Source organism: Narcine bancroftii, chromosome 5 (genome assembly GCF_036971445.1).
Source record: "Narcine bancroftii isolate sNarBan1 chromosome 5, sNarBan1.hap1, whole genome shotgun sequence".
Classification (NCBI taxonomy): Eukaryota; Metazoa; Chordata; class Chondrichthyes; order Torpediniformes; family Narcinidae; genus Narcine; species Narcine bancroftii.
The window spans coordinates 188,039,639-188,058,304 of NC_091473.1; the positions used below are offsets into that span (position 1 = coordinate 188,039,639).

The following is an 18,666-nucleotide window of genomic DNA, read 5'->3' on the forward strand; positions in this document are numbered from 1 at the left end:
TTTCTTCTGTTATAATTTTCCAATATATCTATTTTCTGAGCTAACAGTTCTTGTGTCTCTTTAACTTTTTTATTAGATTCCTCTAATTTCTTTTTTAAGTCCTCTACCTCCATTTCTACTGCTGCTTCTCGTTCTTGCACCTGGTCCATTCTTTTTCCCATTTCTGATAAGGTCATATCTATTTTACTCATTTTCTCTTCTGTATTGTTTATTCTTCTTCTTAAATCATTAAATTCTTGCGCTTGCCATTCTTTAAATGACTCCATGTATTCTTTAATAAGAGAAAGTATATCCTTTATCTTGCCTTTCCCTTCTTCTTCTATTTCACTGTACTCTTCCTCTTCTTCTTCCTCTGGGTTGGCCATCTGTTGTTTCTTTGTTGCCCTTTTCTTCTCTTCTTTCTTGTTTTCATTGTCTTCTGTGTTCTCCTCTTGCTGCAGGTGTTCTGCAGCTGTCATTGCCGGCTGTGGAGATCGACTCCCCAGCTGGTCACCCCTCCCGGCGGTGTGTTTTTTTTCATGCGCGGTTGCGCACTTTTACTCGGCTCAGCGAGCCATTTTTGTAGTCCAATTTCTACCGACCTGAGGGAGCGGGTTTCTCTCTCCACCGCGGGCCTCTTCGAACAGGTAAGGCCTTTTCCTTCATCTTCCATTGTCTTCTCTTCCTCTCTTCTTACCGTTGGTTTCGACTTTTCTTTTTTCGTCGCCATCTTCTTTCCACCTTTATATTCACTTTACTTTGATTTTTATTTTTGTGCCTTTGTGTTTTGCTTTGTTTTTTCTGACTTTTCTGGAGAGGGCTGGAGTTCACCGTCCGGCCACTACTCCATCACGTGACTCCTCCTCGGTATTTAAAATTATGAGGGGGATAGATGTGAATAGGCTCTTCCCCTTGAGAGTAGGAGAGATTGGAACGAGGGGTCATAAGTTAAGGGTTAGGGTGCAAAGCTTTAGAGGTAACATAAGAGGAAGCTTCTTCACTCAAAGAGGAGAAGGTGAGTGGAGTGACCTTCCAGAAGAGGTGGTTGCAGCAGGGTCATTTTTGTCATTTAAGAGAAGGTTGGATAAGTACATGGATGTGAGGGGATTGGAGGATTATGGGCAGGGAGCAGGTAAGTGGGACTAGAGATCACTTAAATCGGTGTGGACTTTCGGGGCCGAGATGGCCTGTTTCCGTACTGTAACTGTTATATGGTTATAATAGCCTGAATATGCCTGGGATGGTCTGATCTCGGAAGCGAAGCAGGCTCAGGGTTGGTCGTTACTTGGAGGGGAGACCTCCTGTGAACGCCAGGTGCTGTAGGTTTCTGTGAGGGGCTCTGGACAAAGTGGTGATTCTCTGTCTGCCTTACAAAAGTTAAAAGAATTTCATGGATGTTACATTCTAAATGTAGTATAACAGGACAATAATGGAACCTTTAATATTTCTGGTGTCGCAAATGCTCAGCAAATGGAGGTGTAAGCCGCTCCTTCCATCCGATAGCCTACAATTCACCCTTGGGCAAGGTGCGGTACCTGTTTAGCCTCCAAATCAGGGTCATGTGAAGCCACGGATTGCAGATGGTTTTTACAAGCAGATTCTACAAATTGGAATTTATGGTTGCACTGGGCCGATGAATCTGCTGATCAATGGCCAGGGTTACAGTACGGACCCTGCAACAGGAAACCACTTCAGTATTTTTCCCCACATATAATCATAAACTCAACATCGACTACAATCCCAGCTCAAGGGTGGAGCCCTCACCGAAGGAGAACAGAGGGGCAACAACTACAATTCAGGAGGGTCAGAGATCGCGACGGATGGAGAGATGTGATTGCCCATGCCGAATGGCAAGGTTCATGAATAAATGAATAATATTTATACTCTAAACATTTATTTTATTAATATGATTGTTTTGTATTGTGTTTTTGTGTGTTCACCATGGCCCAGAGAGACACTTTTGTTGGGTTGTATATGTAGTCAGAGGACCATGAACTTGATTATAAGAAATCACATTAACACTTCAGTTCCACACTATTTACGCGTTCAAATTATAACACGGTCATCACTCTCCAGAACACAGTCAAGCCTCTGTGGCACCCACCGCTCCCAGAAATCCCTCATCGTACACGTGGACACCACCTGCTCCTTCTCTGGGGACACTCAGATATGGACATCACCCCCGGAAAATGACTCGTGAAGTTCTGCAGCGATATGTTCTGGAACCCCCTGCTCTTTGTGTTTCTTTTTTAAATCAATGACCTGGACGAAGAAGGATGTTTGTGGATAGAGCTGAAGGTTGTTGAGCATCACAACAGGGATAGTCAAGATGCAGAGTTGGGGGGAAAAGTGGCGGATGGAGTTCAATCTGGATACGTGGAAGGTCAAACTTGAAGGCAGAGTACAGGGTTAATGGTTGGGTACTTAACAATGTGGAATAACAAGAGGGAACTTGGGGTCAAAATCCATGCATCTCTCAAGATTGCCGTGCAGATTGATAGGGTAGTTAAGATTAAATTCTGGGCTTCATTAGTCAGAGGATTGAGTTCAGGAGTTGTGAAGTAATGTGGCAGCTCTATAAATCTCAGAATATTGTGTTCAGTGCTGGTCACTTCATTACAGGAAGGATGTGGAAGCGTTGAAGAAGGTACAGATGCTGCGTGGATTGGAGAATCTATCTCATGGGGCAAGGTTTGCAGAGCTGGGGCTTTTCTCCTTTGAGTGAAGAAGGATGAGAGGTGATTTTTTTTGAGGTCTACAAGAGGAAGAGAGGCATAGGTAAGGCAGGATTTTTTTTCCTCAGGGCAAATACCAGAGGACAACTATATAAAGTGAAGGGAGGAAAGTTTAGGTGAAATAAGTTTTTTTGTTACACAGGGAGCAGTGGGTGCCTGGAATGCATAGCCAGGTTTTGAGAGGGGTGGAGGCTGGTACAATAGGAGCATGTAAGGGTAAGGACATTACCTGGGACAATGAGGCCTCAGAGGCATTCCAGAAGGCCAAATACGCACTGGCCAATGTCACCTTCTGGTACACCCCAGACCAGGGGTGCCAACCACTCTCACAGTAGACACCTCCAGCACAGTGGTAGGGGGTATTGGAGCATAAGATAGAGGGTTATAGGCATGAAGTGAGGAAGGATTCATTTGTTGAGTAGCTTAATATTGGTCAGCACCACATCATGGGATGAATGGCCTGTACTGCTCCTGGCTCGGCCCAGGAGCCAACTGAACAGGAGACCCTCCAAAGGATCCACCCTCCCCCCACCTTTCTTCACCGCCCCTCCCCCCATTGGAGTTAGTTAGGCAGCATGAAAACAGGCTCTTCGGCCCAACCAGTACATGCTGGTCAAGTTCCCAGTCAAGATGGGCTGATCTCTGTGTGGCGATGCCGCGTTTACCAAGAGTTATGGCGGCCCAGGTTAGCGCGACGCTGTTGCGCACCCCGTGTCTGCGTGGGCTTCCTCCAGGTGCTCTGGTTTCATCCCACCCTTCAAAATGTACGGAGGTCGTAGGTCAATTGGGTGGCATGGGCTCATGGGCTGGGAAGCCCTGTTACCATGTAAATTTAAATGTAAAAAATAAATTTAAAAAAGGTGGTTGAAGCCAATTCCAGGTGGGAGATGACAGTTTATTGTCATGCACATAAGAATGATGTGGAGACTCACTGAAATTTCTACTGGCTGCCTTCCCTCCTCACTCCCACCCTCCCCTCTGCCCCTTCTTCCTCACCGCTACCTCCCTCCCTCCTCTCTGCCCCTCCCTCCTTACCACCACCTCCTCACTCCCTCCTTCCCGCCCTCCTCTCTCCCCTTTCCTCCTCACCGCCCCCTCCATCCTTACTGCCCTTCCCTTCTCACCCCTCACTGCCCCCTTGCTCCTCTATCCCTCCCTCCTATAACCATATAACCATATAACCACTTACAGCACAAAACAGGCCAGTTCGATACTGCCTGAGGAGCTTGAAGAGGGCAAGGCTAGTCCCACTGACCAGCACCCGGTCCACACCCCTCTAGTCCCCTCCTATCCATGTAACGATCCAGTCTTTCCTTAAATGTAACCAATGATCCCGCCTCGACCACGTCTGCCGGAAGCTCATTCCACATCCCCACCACCCTCTGCGTAAAGAAATTTCCCCTCATGTTCCCCTTATAATTTTCCCCCTTCAATCTTAAACCATGTCCTCTAGTTTGAATCTCCCCCTTTCTTAATTGAAAAAGCCTATCCACATTTACTCTGTCTGTCCCTTTTAAAATCTTAAACACCTCTATCAAGTCCCCTCTCAATCTTCTGCGCTCCAGAGAAAAAAGCCCCCGTCTGCACAACCTTTCCCTGTAACTCAGACCCTGAAATCCTGTCAACATTCTCGTGAACCTTTTCTGCACTCTCTCTATTTTGTTTATATCTTTCCTATAATTTGGTGACCAAAACTGTACACAGTACTCCAAATTTGGCCTCACCAATGCCTTGTACAATTTCATCATAACCTCCCTACTCTTGAATTCAATACTCCGATTTATGAAGGCCAACATTCCAAATGCCTTCTTCACACCATCTACCTGAGTATCAGCCTTGAGGGTACTATTTACCGTAACTCCTAAATCCCTTTGTTGCTCTGCACTCCTCAATTGTCTACCATTCAATGTACATGACCTATTTAAATTTGCCTTTCCAAAATGTAGCACCTCACATTTATCTGTATTAAATTCCTCACTGCCCCTTGCACCTCCACTCCTTACCGACCACTCCCTCTTCGCTCCCGTTTGCTCATCACCCCTTGATCCTCACTACCCCCTCTCCTCACCAACTCCCCTCCTCACCATCTCCTCAACTCTCCCCCTCCCCTCCCACCTCAACCCTCCCCCTCCTGGATTTCAATCTCAATTTGGATTCAAACATAGATAAAACCGGGAAAAAAATTAACAGAAAGAATAAAGTAACCAAATTTATAATTAAATCGATGCAAAAAATGCAACTTTTGGATATATGGAGGAAACAACACCCAAAGGAAAAGGAATATTCATATTATTCGGATAGACATAAAACATATTCAAGAATAGATTTATTCCTGTTATCAGCTTGTATACAAGATAGAGTTATGAAAACAGAATATAAAGCTAGAATATTAACGGACCATTCACCCTTGATATTGACAATAGAGTTAGAGGATATCCCTCCAAAAATGTATAGATGGAGATTAAACCACATGCTACTTAAAAGACAGGATTTTAGAGAATTCATAGAAAGACAAATTAAAATGTATTTTGAAATAAATACGGAATCAGTGAAGGATAAGTGTATATTATGGGACGCAATGAAAGCGTTCATCAGAGGGCAAATAATAAGTTACGTAACTAAGATGAAGAAGGATTACAATCAGAAAACAGAACAGTTGGAAAAGGAAATAGCAGATATAGAGAAAGAATTAGCAAGGAAGGAAAACACTACTAAAAGAAGGGAATTGGTAGATAAAAAAATAAAATATGAAACATTTCAAACATATAAGGTGGAGAAAAATATAATGAAGACAAAGCAGAAATATTACGAACTAGGAGAAAAAACGCACAAAATTCTAGCATGGCAGCTTAAGACAGAACAAACTAAAAGAATGGTATTGGCATCAAGGAAAAAAGACAAACAGATCACATATAATGCAACGGAAATTAATGAAAATTTCAGAGAATTCTACGAACAATTATACCAAACTGAAAACGAAGGGAAAGAAGGCAAAATAGATGAATTAACTAAAATTGAATAACCGAAATTACAAACAGAGGAACAAAATAAATTAATAGAACCATTTGAAATAGTAGAAATACAAGAGACAATAAAAAATCTGCCGAATAATAAAACACCAGGAGAGGATGGTCTCCCAATAGAATTCTATAAAACATTTAAAGATTTATTAATTCCTCCCCTCCTGGAAGTAATCAACCAGATTGATAAAACACAAAGCATACCAGATTCGTGCAAAACAGCAATAATTGCAGTAATACCAAAGGCAGGGAAAGATCCACTTGCACCAGCATCATATCGACCAATATCTCTATTTAACACAGATTACAAGATAATAGCTAAATTATTAGCAAACAGATTAGCTGACTATGTACCAAAAATAGTAAGTCTAGACCAAACTGGATTCATAAAAAAAAGACGAACAACAGATAATATTTGTAAGTTTATTAACTTAATTCATGCAGTAGAAGGAAATAAAACTCCAAGAGTAGCGGTTGCTTTAGACACAGAGAAGGCCTTCGACAGAGTAGAATGGAATTATTTATTCAAGGTACTACAAAAATTTAGTTTACCAGAGAAATATATTAATTGGATTAAAGCATTATATAAGGGGCCATTGGCAAGAGTGACAGTAAATGGATATGTATCAAAACATTTTAACTTAAGCAGATCAACAAGACAGGGATGCCCACTATCGCCCTTATTGTTCGCGTTAGTCATAGAACCACTTGCAGAACTGATAAGAACAGAAAATAAAATAAAAGGATTAAAAATAAAAGGCAAGGAATATAAAATCAGTTTATTTGCAGATGATGTTATAGTATACCTAACGGAACCAGAAACATCAATAAAGGAATTACATAAGAAATTGAAGGAGTATGGAGAAGTGTCGGGATACAAGATTAATGCAAATAAAAGTGAAGCAATGCCAATGAATAATGCGGATTTCTCAAAATTCAAGAAAGAATCACCGTTTAGATGGCAAATGCAAACAATACGATACCTAGGTATACAAATAAATAAAAACCTCAGCCATTTATATAAACTTAATTATTATCCACTAATGAAAAAAATACAGGAAGATTTAGAGCATTGGAAAGACTTACCATTAACACTAATAGGAAGGATAAACTGTATTAAAATGAACATTTTTCCAAGGATACAATACCTATTTCAGGCACTGCCAATACACTTGACAGAAAAATTCTTTAAGGAGTTAAAGAAAATAATAAGGAAATTTTTATGGAAAGAGGGGAAACCGAGGATAGCACTAGATAAATTAACAGAATGGTATAGACAAGGAGGCTTACAACTGCCAAATTTTAAAAATTATTATAGAGCCGCACAATTAAGATATCTATCAGATTTTTACCAAACAAAAGAAAAGCCAGATTGGACTAGATTAGAGCTAGACAAAATAGGGGAGAAGATACCTGAACATATATTATATAAATGGGATGAAAAATTGGTAAAACATAGGAATTCTCCAGTATTGCATCATTTGCTTAATATTTGGAAGAAGATTCATGTAGAAAGAAATAAAACAAACTACCAATTATCAAAACTAATACTGACGCAAAATCAGCTAATCCCTTTTATGGTAGATAACCTGTCTTTTAGAGAATGGGAGAAAAAAGGGATTAAAAGAATAGAAAATTGTTTTTCGGGGAATAAGTTATTATCCTTTGAACAAATGAAGGATAAATATAATATAACTCAAGATACAGTGCTGGCATATTACCAATTGAAATCCTATTTAAAGGATAAATTGGGAAGTAGTCTGAAGTTACCAGAAGGAAGCAATTTTGAATATCTGATTACAGACACAATGATAATTAAAAAATTTATAACAAACATGTATATCAAATTACAAGAAAAGGAGAATGAGGAAATAAATGATAAAACTAAACAAAAGTGGGAACAAGATCTAAACATAAAGATAAAAAAGGAAACATGGGAGAGGATATGTTTAGGAACTATGAGAAATACAATAAATACGAGATTACGTATGATACAATATAATTGGATACATAGGTTATATATCACTCCTCAAAAGTTAAATAAATGGGATCCAACAGTATCTGACAGATGTTTTTGTTGTAAAAAAGAAATAGGAACAACAATTCATGCAATCTGGACTTGTAAAAAGGTGAAAAAATTTTGGGAAGATCTAAACCAGATATTAAATAAAGTTACAGAAAGCAATATACCAAAAAACCCAGAGATCTTCCTCCTAAGTAACATAAAAAATAAAGAATTTGGACTTGATTTGGAGGGTGTACAAAAAAGATTTGTTAAGATAGCCCTAGCTGTAGCAAAAAAATGTATTATGTCAAACTGGAAATTAGAAGATAATTTGAAAATACAGCAATGGTATATAGAAATTAATAAATGTATTTCATTAGAAAAAATAACATATAGTTTAAGAAATAATATAACATTATTTGAACAAATATGGGAGCCGTACATGGAATATAATAGAGAAAACCTACCGGGACATCTATCACCTAAAATGACAAAAGGAAAAGAGAATGGAAAGAATTGACTCAGTGGAAGTTTTTGTTCGTTAATGTTGAGTGACAACATTGTTTGATGGGTTTGATGTATCTTGGACTCAGAGTTTTGAATGGATGGAGGGGGAGGTGGGGGGGGGGGAGGGGAGGAGGGAGGGGGGGAGAAAACGACACTGTATATATTTGAAAGGAGAAATGTGTATATCTTGAATAATGTAATCTATAGTGTGAAAAATAAAAAAAAATTAAAAAAACCCTCCCCCTCCCCTGATGTTCCTCTGCTCACGTCTCTGTCACAAGAATCCAACCCACACATTGTGACTCAGAGGTGAAAGAGCTACACAATGGGATAGGAGAACAACTTACTGGCAGGGTTGAGCTGCACACTACTTACGGAAAGGGATGACAGGGGCGCTACAAAAATGAATCAGCATACCACTCAGAAACACTAGGGTTGGATGGGGATCTGCTGCCACCACATGGCCACAGCTGGCAACTGACGTCTGCCTGACAATTTCACAGTCGCACCTTTCAAGTTCAACTTCAAGTTTATTAACATCTGACTGTACATATAAAAACTGATGAAACAGCATCTCTCTAGATCATGGGACACCCGCAAAAATACAGAAAGCACAATACCTAAAGATCACATAGATAATCAAAATCAGAATCAGGTTTATTGTCATGAACCTCCAGACACATCTTCCGTTCTCCGCCTCTCTCAACCTTCCGCAGGGACCACTCCCTTCGTGACTCCCTCCTTGTCTCATTCCTTCCCACTGCCCCCAGTGCGCCCATCGCGGCCTCTACTTCAGACAGGCTGGAAGCAGGCTGGGAGACCACTTGGCAGAGAACCTTCGCACTGTCCACATCCATGACAGGGATCTCCCAGTGGTCAATCACTGCAAGTCCGTACCCTACTCCCGCACTGACACGTCCGTCCAAGGCCTCATGCACTGCTAACCTGTAAATTGGAGGAGCAACACCTAATGTTCCGTCCGGGTCCTCTCCAACCGGACGGCATTAACATCGATTTCTCTGGTTTCTGCTAGCCCATTCCCTGTTCTCCCTCTCTTCCCCATCCCTCTGTCTCCTTTCCTCGTGGTCTCCACTCCCTTTCCTCTCTATTCACAAAGCCATCCCTACTTGCTGGTGTGCTCTCCCTCTCTTATTACCTCCTGCCCGTGGGACTGTGCCTCTCCCCCACCATTTTGCTCATACAGGTAAACAATCCTTTATCCGGACATCTAAAATCCGGAAAGCTCCAAAAAGTGGCATTTTGTTTCCTGGTGCTGGTACAGCGGAGAGAGAGACGGCAGCATGACTCAGGCGGGCAGGAGGGGAGAGAGACAGCAGCGCGGCCCAGGTGGGCGAGGGGAGAGAGACAGCAGCGCGACTCGGGCGGGGGGTGAGATGGCAGCATGACTCGGGTGGGGGGGAGAGACGGCAGCGCGACTTGGGCGGGGGGAACGACAGCAGCGCAACTCAGGTGGGAGGAGAGAGAGAGAGAGAGAGAGACGACAGCGCAACCCAGGTGGGTGGGAGGAGAGACGGCACCATGACTCGGGCGGGTGGGGGGGGGGGCGGGGAGAGAAACGACAGCGTGACTGGAAGGGGGTGGATACAGCAGCACAATTCGGGTGGGCTTACATCTGGGGTAGCTGGTTTTTGTTCTGAAATCCGGAAAAATCCGTAATTTGGAACACACTGTCCCCCAAGGGTTCCGGATAAAGGATTGTGTACCTGTAACCTTGATGAAGGACTCAAGCCCGAAACGTTGGTGATGTATCTTTATCTTTGCTACATAAAGTACCCAGTTTGCCCTGCTGAGTTACTCCAGCATTGTGGTTTCACTTCAACCACAGTTTTTGAACTTTTGTGTTTTACTTCTTGTCATGAACATGTGTGATGATATTGGTTGGTTTGCAGCAGCAGGTGTTGTGCAGATCAAGGTGCAGGAATACCATAAATTACTATTCCGTAAAAATAAATAACTAGAGCAAAAAAAAGAGAGGTAGTGTCAATCGATTCATTGCCTTTCATATTCAGGCTCCTGTACCTCCTTCCTGATGGTAGCAGAGTGAAGAGGGGCATGGCCTGGGTGGTGGGGGTCCTTGAGGATAAAGGCTGCTTTTTTAAGACACCACCTTTAGTAGATGTCCTTAATGGAGTCCTTGATAGCACTGGGCGAGTTCACAACCCTATGTAGTTTTCTCCTGTCCTGTGCATTGGAACCTCTGTACCAGTGATGCAAGCAGCCTGAATGCTCTCCATGGTACACCTGTAGAAATTTGCAAGGATCTTTGGCGTCACACCAAATCTTCTCAATCTCCTAACGAAATAGATCAAAATAAATTATATAAATATTTGGGAGGATTCACTTGATTACAGGATACCATTCATCAGTCTCACAGCCTGAGGGAAGATATTCCCAGATTGGCCATCCTGATTTTGATGATCCTGTAGCTCCTTCCTGATGGTAGTGGATCAAAGATCCTGTGCACTGGATGGAAGGGGTCTTCTATAATTCCTTGAGCCCTATTTAAGCATCGCACCCAGTGAATGTCGACAATAGAGGAAAGGGAGGGACCCCAGTGATTTTCTTGTCATGTTTATTGTCATCTGACTGCACAAGAGCAACCTGACAAAACAGCATTCTCTGGACCTCCGTGCAAAACATGCAGACACACAACAGACAAAACACACACACAGACAAATGGTACCTACACAGGACAACTATTCATATACACAAATAAATAAATATGGTTCTGTAAATATGAGAGTCTTGGATGGTTCATTTAGCATTCTCACTTGACGGGAGGGTGGGCAGGCAGCTGGGACCATGAGATGTCCAGGATCAGGGCATCGGGAGTTCCGATGGGCAGGCTGCTAGGCCCTAGGCAGGAGTCCACGTTGGACTCATCAAGAGCTCCAATGGGCAAGCAGCTGGGGCCAAGGTTAAAGTCAACAGTCAAGGTGTCAGGAGCTCCAGCGAGTGGGGCTGAAGCAGGAGTCAACGTTGGAAGTGGGGAGAGCCTGGTCCCAGGTAAGTCGGTTTCCGAGGCATCGGGAGCTCTGATGGGTGGGCAGCCGGGGCTAAAAATAGTGGGTGGGGTCAATTTTTACACACATGTGGAAAATACCAGATTTCTGGGCCAAAAATAGGGAGGTATCAACTTTTACATGATGTCGACTTTTACACGAGTATATATGGTATTTCAATTCCACACACATTCCCCACTATCTATGGCCTCATGCACTGCCAAACCGAGGGTAACCACAAATTGGAGGGAACAACACCTAATATTCCGTCAGGGCGCCCTCCAACCAGACACTATCAACATCAGCTTCTCCGGTTTCTGTTAAAACCCCTCCCCCGAGTCTCTCTCTTTCCCTACCCCTCTATCTCCTTTCCTCCAGCTCCTCATCACTTCATTCAGAGCTCCCCCCTCCCCATCACCTCAGCGTTTTTCTCTTCTACCCTCCCACCTGTACCCACCAGTAACCTTTTACCTGTTAGCCTGTGCTCCTTCCCCTGCCCCTCCCTACTTCCCCTCCCCCTGTCCTTCCCTCCCTCCACCATTTCATTCGAATGGCTGACTGCATTTGCTCACACCTTGGTGAGGTGTTCAGGCCTGAAACATTGGTCACACTTTACTTTCTGAGGACGCTCCGTGACCTGCTGAGTTTCTCCAGCATGTTGGTGCATTGTTCCATGTTCTGTAAATTATGTTCTACTTTACACAGCTCTATGAATGTTAAGAGCTCACCTTTCAGATGCCTTCCTATAATGTGGCAAATAAACTTAAAATGAGGAGCATTCTGCTTACCAGGAATTCTTCAGTTAATTCATGAACTAGTAGAACATCACAGGTCCTAGAATCAAACAAAACATGTCAGATTCCTTCAACAATTGATAAAACCCAGCCCACTGTTTTGAGGTGCAGGTGACAACATCCAGCCTAGATTTACCACCAGTTGTTAACTCAGTGGGGTCACTTCTTTTATACAGTAAAACCTATGGAGGGAATTGGTAGATGCCGGATAAGTGAATTTTCCAGTTGCTTGAGGTTGCGAACTAACAGCGAGGCGTGCCAATTATGTTTCACCTATTTATTTTCCGTGACTTTTTCTTTGGCTGGTTGCTTGAGGTTGCCAGCAGCTTGTATAACAAGGGTTTTAATGTATATTCTCTTCTTTGAGAATATATTTATTCGGGATGTGGGCAGAACATTAACTAAATTCCAAATTAAATTTGTAGACATTGCCCAGTCAGTAGCAAAAAAAAGGGCTTTGTGATCACTTGGAAGTCCGACTCCCCCCCCCTCCCCGCACTCATCCCTCGATGGACCAACGGAGATGCACAACTGCGTGCCCATGGAGAAAATAACATATAATTTAAGAAATAAGTACGGTACTTTTGCCAAAATATGGCAATCCTATCCAGAGCACTCTGGTGTGCAGCTAATAGCAACAGCTCACAGTTCTAAAAAGCCAACAAAATACATAAAGACAACAGCAGCAAACCGCTTCAAGGAGTGGAAGTAGATTAGAAAGACCAGCGGGACACTGAATTTCTCTTTTCTTTTTACCATTTTTCTGTTTGTCACTTTAATTGTTTTAGTTGCTTAATTTTCAAAGTTCCCAGGGGAGGGAAGGATATAGTGTTTGTATCTGAGAAGTGAATTATACTAAAAGAAAGTGTAAATACATTAAGAAGGATTGTTATTTTTTCTAGATGTGATACTATAACTGCTTTCAGGTGGCCAGAATACCTCAATGTAAAACCGCCTAAAATACCTGAATGCGGGTGTCGGCAGGCCACCTGAGAGTGGAGAACCCTGACCTGAGGAGTATTTACCCAACCCTCCTCGGGTAGGTGTATTCTCCACTTCTGAGCGCTCCCCCCTTAGGCACCTGAAAGCGGGCAGGACTGTGGTCGACAGGAGTCGGCGCTTGCTCCACGGTGCCTTCAGCGCTGCCACCTGAACATTGCTTCACACCCACCCGCAGCCTGCTCCGGACCCGCATTCTCCCGGCTATTCCACCTGAAAGAAGCTCATGTTTGTTTTGGAAAAAGTGATAAATAATATTTTTTTTAAAATACATTATTCATAGTAGAAGCCGATTCTGGCCATTGAGACCCATGCAGCCCAGTTACACCAAATTAATCTACATTTTTCGGAGGGTGGATGGCGGGGAAAACACACGCAGGTCACAGAGAGAATGTAAACTCCTTACAGACCATGCCAGATATGAACGCAGGTTACTGGCACTGCAAAAGCATGGCACCAACCGCTAAGCTAACCTTGCAGCCAATATTGTGCCTCCAGCTGGGATGGTGGGGCAGAGGTACAATATTGGACAGAATCTAAACAACGATCAGGAGACGGTGGATTTCCCCATTACACCTGGAGATGTCGGATTTCCCTGCTACACCTGGTGATGGTGGTTTGCCTTACACCTGGAGATAACTGTACCCCACTACACCTGGTATTAGTGGTTTCCATCCCTTGGACTTGTCCCAGTGCTGAGTCGGGGCTCAAGCAGGGAGTGGGTGGTGGGTGGAGATAGGAAGGATTTGGAATGGGTACTCAGACCTTCCTGGGTGAGGCTCCCCATCCCTCTTCGGTCATGCTCCCTCACCTGTGTGCTTTTGACAGCCTGCAAACATCGCAGAGGATCTTTTTATCGGTGGCGCAGTGCAAGGTCACGGGCTTCCGATGTCTCTTGCACTGCTTTGGATGCGAGTCACCGGGAGTGCGGGTGACCGACTTTGAATCCAGCAGCCTCTCAACCAAGTTTGCAGCCAAGAAGTTCTTGGTAAAGCTTTTCACTGGGAATATCTACAGTAAGGGACATTGAGAGGTTAATTTTTCGAAACAGGCCTTCAATTTTCACGTGTGCGACACTGATGCAGAGATCAACAGTTCTGATGCCCAATTTTGAATCTCACCTCATCCTTGGTAAGGCTTAAAATTTTTAGATTAAATTTTATTTTTCAACACAGTAGAAGCTAATTCCAGCCATTTAGCGTGAGGGTGGCACAGTTGATTAATGTAGGTTAGCACGATTAGTATTCAGTGGCATGGTTAATGTAGTGGTTAGCGCAATCCTATTACAGCACCAGCTACCCAAGTTGGAATCTGGCGCTGTCTGTCATGAGTTTGTATGTTCTCCCCATGACCTGCATGGGTTTCCTCCAAGCGCTCCAGTTTCCTCCCACCCTTCAAACCTACGGAGGGTGAAAGGTAAAATGGGTGAAATTTCACGGCACAGGTTCAAGGGGCGGGCAGGCCTGTTACCTTGCTGGGTGTCTACCTTTACATTTTTTTAAATGTAAATTTAAAATTTAAATCCATGCTGCCCAGATACAGCCAAATTAACCGAGAACCCCCTGTGTTTTTAAAGGTTGGGAGGAAACCAGAGGACCTGGAGGAAACCCACGCGGATTCCAATGCGGGTTGCTGCTGGTGTAATAGTGTCGCGCTAACCCTGCCGTTCTCCAGTCAATAATCTTCCTGAGAAGGGATTTTGGTTATTTCAAAACCCACCCTAACCCCACTCTAAATCACCCTGCAGCCCTTACAGTGAGCACTGTCTGCCAGCTATATGTCACCTGGAAACATAGTTATTATGTTTAATTGCTTTGACTGGATTATTAATATGTCTATATTGTAAATTTCAAATTTAAGATTTACATACAACTCTGAGACTCTATACGTGTGGGCGAGGGAGAATTTCCACTTATTGGCAGTGCAAAATAACTGCACACAACATATACATGTAAACAAATAAAGTGCACAAGTCAGAGTCCTTAAATGAGTCCTTAATTGAGTTTGTTGTCAAGGAGTCTGATGGTGGAGGGGGAGCAGATGTTCCTGAACCTGGGGAGCTGCGAGTCTTGTGGCACCTATGCCTCTTTCCTGATGGCAGCAACGAGAACAGAGCGTGTGCTGGATGGTGTGGATCCTTGACGATCGCTGCTCTCTCCGACGGCAGCGTTCCCTGTCGATGTTCTTTTTTTTTCAAATTTTAAAATGTATATTTTTTTTTATATCACTGGGATTTTTACTCCCTCAGGAAAGTTTGTCGTCATATCAAATAGAGAATAACTGGGATTATTTCAGGCTTAAACTAATAAAATAAAAATGTACGAGTTAGCAAAACTAAATGTCAAGAATATGCTGACTTGGTATTCCTTTACTGCAGTCTTCTCCTAAATGTTACTGTGTGTGGTGTCTTTAAGACTGGCCTGGTGCCCTGTAGATGTTCTTGATGGTGTGGAGGGTTTGTCTGTGATGTCCTGGAGGGCTTTATGTTTAGAGGTATTGGTGTTCCTATACCAGCACACTTTCCACCACACCTCTGCAGAAATTTGCCAGGGTTTCCCATGTCATACTGAATCTCCTTGTCAGAGGGACATGTCAACGTGGAGGGGAGGGAAGTTTGAGTTATGCTCTGCACTATGTTGCTGTTCCTTCAAACCTTGAGGGGAGCAGCTGAAGAAGATGCTAAGGGACTGAGGGGGAACACGTTCCAAACATGTTTAGGCTTCGGAGAGCGTTGAGGCATTGGGGAGCTTGCTTGACCATTAGATTCATGCTCTTGTCCCAGGGCAGATCATCGGCGAGGGTGAGGGGGAAAGCATGACAGTGCGACGGGGAGAGGAAAGGAAGCAAGGGGCAGAGGGAGGGAGTGGGATTGGAGAAGAGGGGCAGAGTGAGGGGAGGGGCAGAGGAAGAGGAAGAAGGGGCAGAGGGAGGGAGTGAGAGAAGGAGAGGGGAGAGGAGAGGCAGAGGCGGAGAGGGGAGGAGAGACAGAGGGAGGGGGCAGAAGGGGAGGGGGAGGTGAAGAAGGGGCAGAGGGAGGGAAGGGGAGGGGCAGAGGGAGGGAAGGGGAGGGGCAGAGGGAGGGAAGGGGAGGGGCAGGAGGGAAGGAGAAGGGACAGCAGAGAGAAGGGGAGGGGAGGGGCGAGGAGGGGAGGGAGGGGGGCAGGGCCGGAGGACCGTGATGAGGGGTAGGAGGACCATGAGGTGAGCCCGGAGGACCTTGGAGGGGCGTGGTCGGAGGACCATGAGGTGAGCCCGGAGGACCGTGAAGAGGAGGGGCGGGGGGTGGGGGAAGGATGAGGGGCCGGGCTGCTGCCGCCACTCACCTGTCTGCACTGCGGACACGGGTATGCGCTCCCCGGCTCCTGGGCCTCGTGCCGGGCCTCGTGCTCGCGCCGCCCCGCCGCCCGCCGTCGCTGCCGCTCGCGGCTCTCCCACACGCGCACGATGCACGAGCGGCAGAAGTTGTGTCCGCAGCCCAGCACGACGGGCTCGCGAAACAGCTCGAGGCAGACGGAGCACGTCAGCTCACGCCGCAGGGCGCGTGCCACCGCCGGGCCGCCCTCCGCCGGCGACAGTAGCGCACTGCGCATGTCCAGCAAGCGAGAGGGAATTCCTCGCACTAGCTACCGAGAGTTTGCGCATGCGCCTCCACCTGCTCATGTAATAGAGGACTTGCCTTGACGCCATGTGATGACGTATTGGCGTGGTCGTCGCCATATTTGCCCTCCCTGTCAAGATGATGAGGCTTTTCCAATTAAATTTGAATCCGTATTGTCATGAGCATGTCACTAAATTTATTGTTTTGCAGCAGAATTACAGGGCAAATTTTGCTGTAAAATTACATTTAAAAATAAATGCATCAGTGTTAAAAGAAGAGAAACTAAGGCAGTTTCTGGGGTTCATTGTTCATTCAGGAATCTGATGGCAGAGGGGGAGAAGCTGTCCTTGTGCCTCTGGGTGATCGTCCTCGGGCTCCTGCACCTCCTTCCTGATGATGACAGTCTGAAGAGTGCTAATTTGATTTGTTTAAACCCCAATTTATTTCCAAACTCGATTACTTGTCATTAATTGATTATTTCTATTCATTTAGAAGCAATTTTTTCCCAAAGGTTTGCTTTCTGAAAAAACAAATTGGGAATTATGATAGACAACTTCAAGCTGAACAGAGAAGTAATTACAGATTTGCTGTATCATGCAGGATGTTTTGGAAACGCTACATTAACTTTTATTGAATGTAGCATTGAGTATTCATTTGCCACAAATGTAACAGAATGTATCACAGCTGTTTCAACATTGACATTTCAGCTGTATTGAATCTTCCTGAAGACCTCAAATTCTATAGTTAAGTACATTCACTGTGCTATTTTCCTGAAGAACATGAACATCAACGTGTTCAATCTAGTTTAATGTAATGCACAGCATCTGTACATGTGAGCTGCTTTTATAGCCTGTCTGCAACTATCCTGATGAAGCATGCCCAGGCCAAAAACAACATTTGCCTAGCACTTGCACTGAGTGCATACCCATGCATGCTTAGACTGACCAAAACAGCTTGCTTTGTGGGCAACATACTATAAATTTAGTTTAAGTTTAGACATACAGCAAGGTAACAGGCCTTTTCAGCCCACGAGTCCATGCTGCCCAATTTAGACCCAATTAACTTACTCAACCAGAACCAGAAAACCCACTCAAACATGGGAAGAATGTACAAACTGCTTACAGGCAGCGTGGGACTCAAACCTTGGTCCTAATCACCTTCATTGCACAAACTGCTACGCTAACTGGGCCATCCCATTGAGAATTTGTCTCCTGAGATGGAGATGGAGAGACCGATAAAAGAGTGAATGTCACTGGAGATGTTATGGTTGGGTTGGAAGCAAAGTGGAGAAGGTCAACGAGCTCATCATGGGTACATGAGGCAGCACCAAAGTAGTCATCGATGTACCAGATGAAGAGTTGAAGGGCCTTATCCGTGTAGGCTTGGAGCTAGCATGGAGAGCGGTGACCAGAGACAGAATGCTCGTGCAGGATCTAACTGTGCATCCTGACTACTGTCAATTCTTTTTTTTTTCTTTGGCTTGGCTTCGCGGACGAAGATTTATGGAGGGGGTAAAAAAGTCCACGTCAGCTGCAGGCTCGTTTGTGGCTGACCAGTCCGATGCGGGACAGGCAGACACGATTGCAGCGGTTGCAAGGGAAAATTGGTTGGTTGGGGTTGGGTGTTGGGTTTTTCCTCCTTTGCCTTTTGTCAGTGAGGTGGGCTCTGCGGTCTTCTTCAAAGGAGGCTGCTGCCCGCCAAACTGTGAGGCGCCAAGATGCACGGTTTGAGGCGTTATCAGCCCACTGGCGGTGGTCAATGTGGCAGGCACCAAGAGATTTCTTTAGGCAGTCCTTGTACCTTTTCTTTGGTGCACCTCTGTCACAGTGGCCAGTGGAGAGCTCGCCATATAATACGATCTTGGGAAGGCGATGGTCCTCCATTCTGGAGACGTGACCCATCCAGCGCAGCTGGATCTTCAGCAGCGTGGACTCGATGCTGTCGACCTCTGCCATCTCGAGTACCTCGACGTTAGGGGTGTGAGCGCTCCAATGGATGTTGAGGAT

At 44.6% G+C, this 18,666-nt stretch overlaps 1 protein-coding gene across 2 annotated transcripts in view; it reads right to left on the reverse strand.

Moving 5' to 3' along the window:
- Positions 1 to 16,712, reverse strand: part of LOC138764393 (nuclear factor 7, ovary-like) — a 30,741-nt gene extending 14,029 nt beyond the window's left edge. The window contains exons 1-3 of one of the 2 annotated variants that reach the window (XM_069940256.1): positions 16,386 to 16,712; positions 13,874 to 14,073; positions 12,058 to 12,103 (exon numbers count right to left, since the gene is read on the reverse strand). In XM_069940256.1, the coding sequence (XP_069796357.1) occupies positions 12,058 to 12,103; positions 13,874 to 14,073; positions 16,386 to 16,652 (513 nt within the window). In that variant the 5' untranslated portion in view covers positions 16,653 to 16,712. The remainder of the gene's footprint in view (positions 1 to 12,057; positions 12,104 to 13,873; positions 14,074 to 16,385) is intronic. The other variant, XM_069940255.1, reaches the window with a different exon arrangement.
- Between the last annotated feature and the right edge of the window lie 1,954 nt (positions 16,713 to 18,666).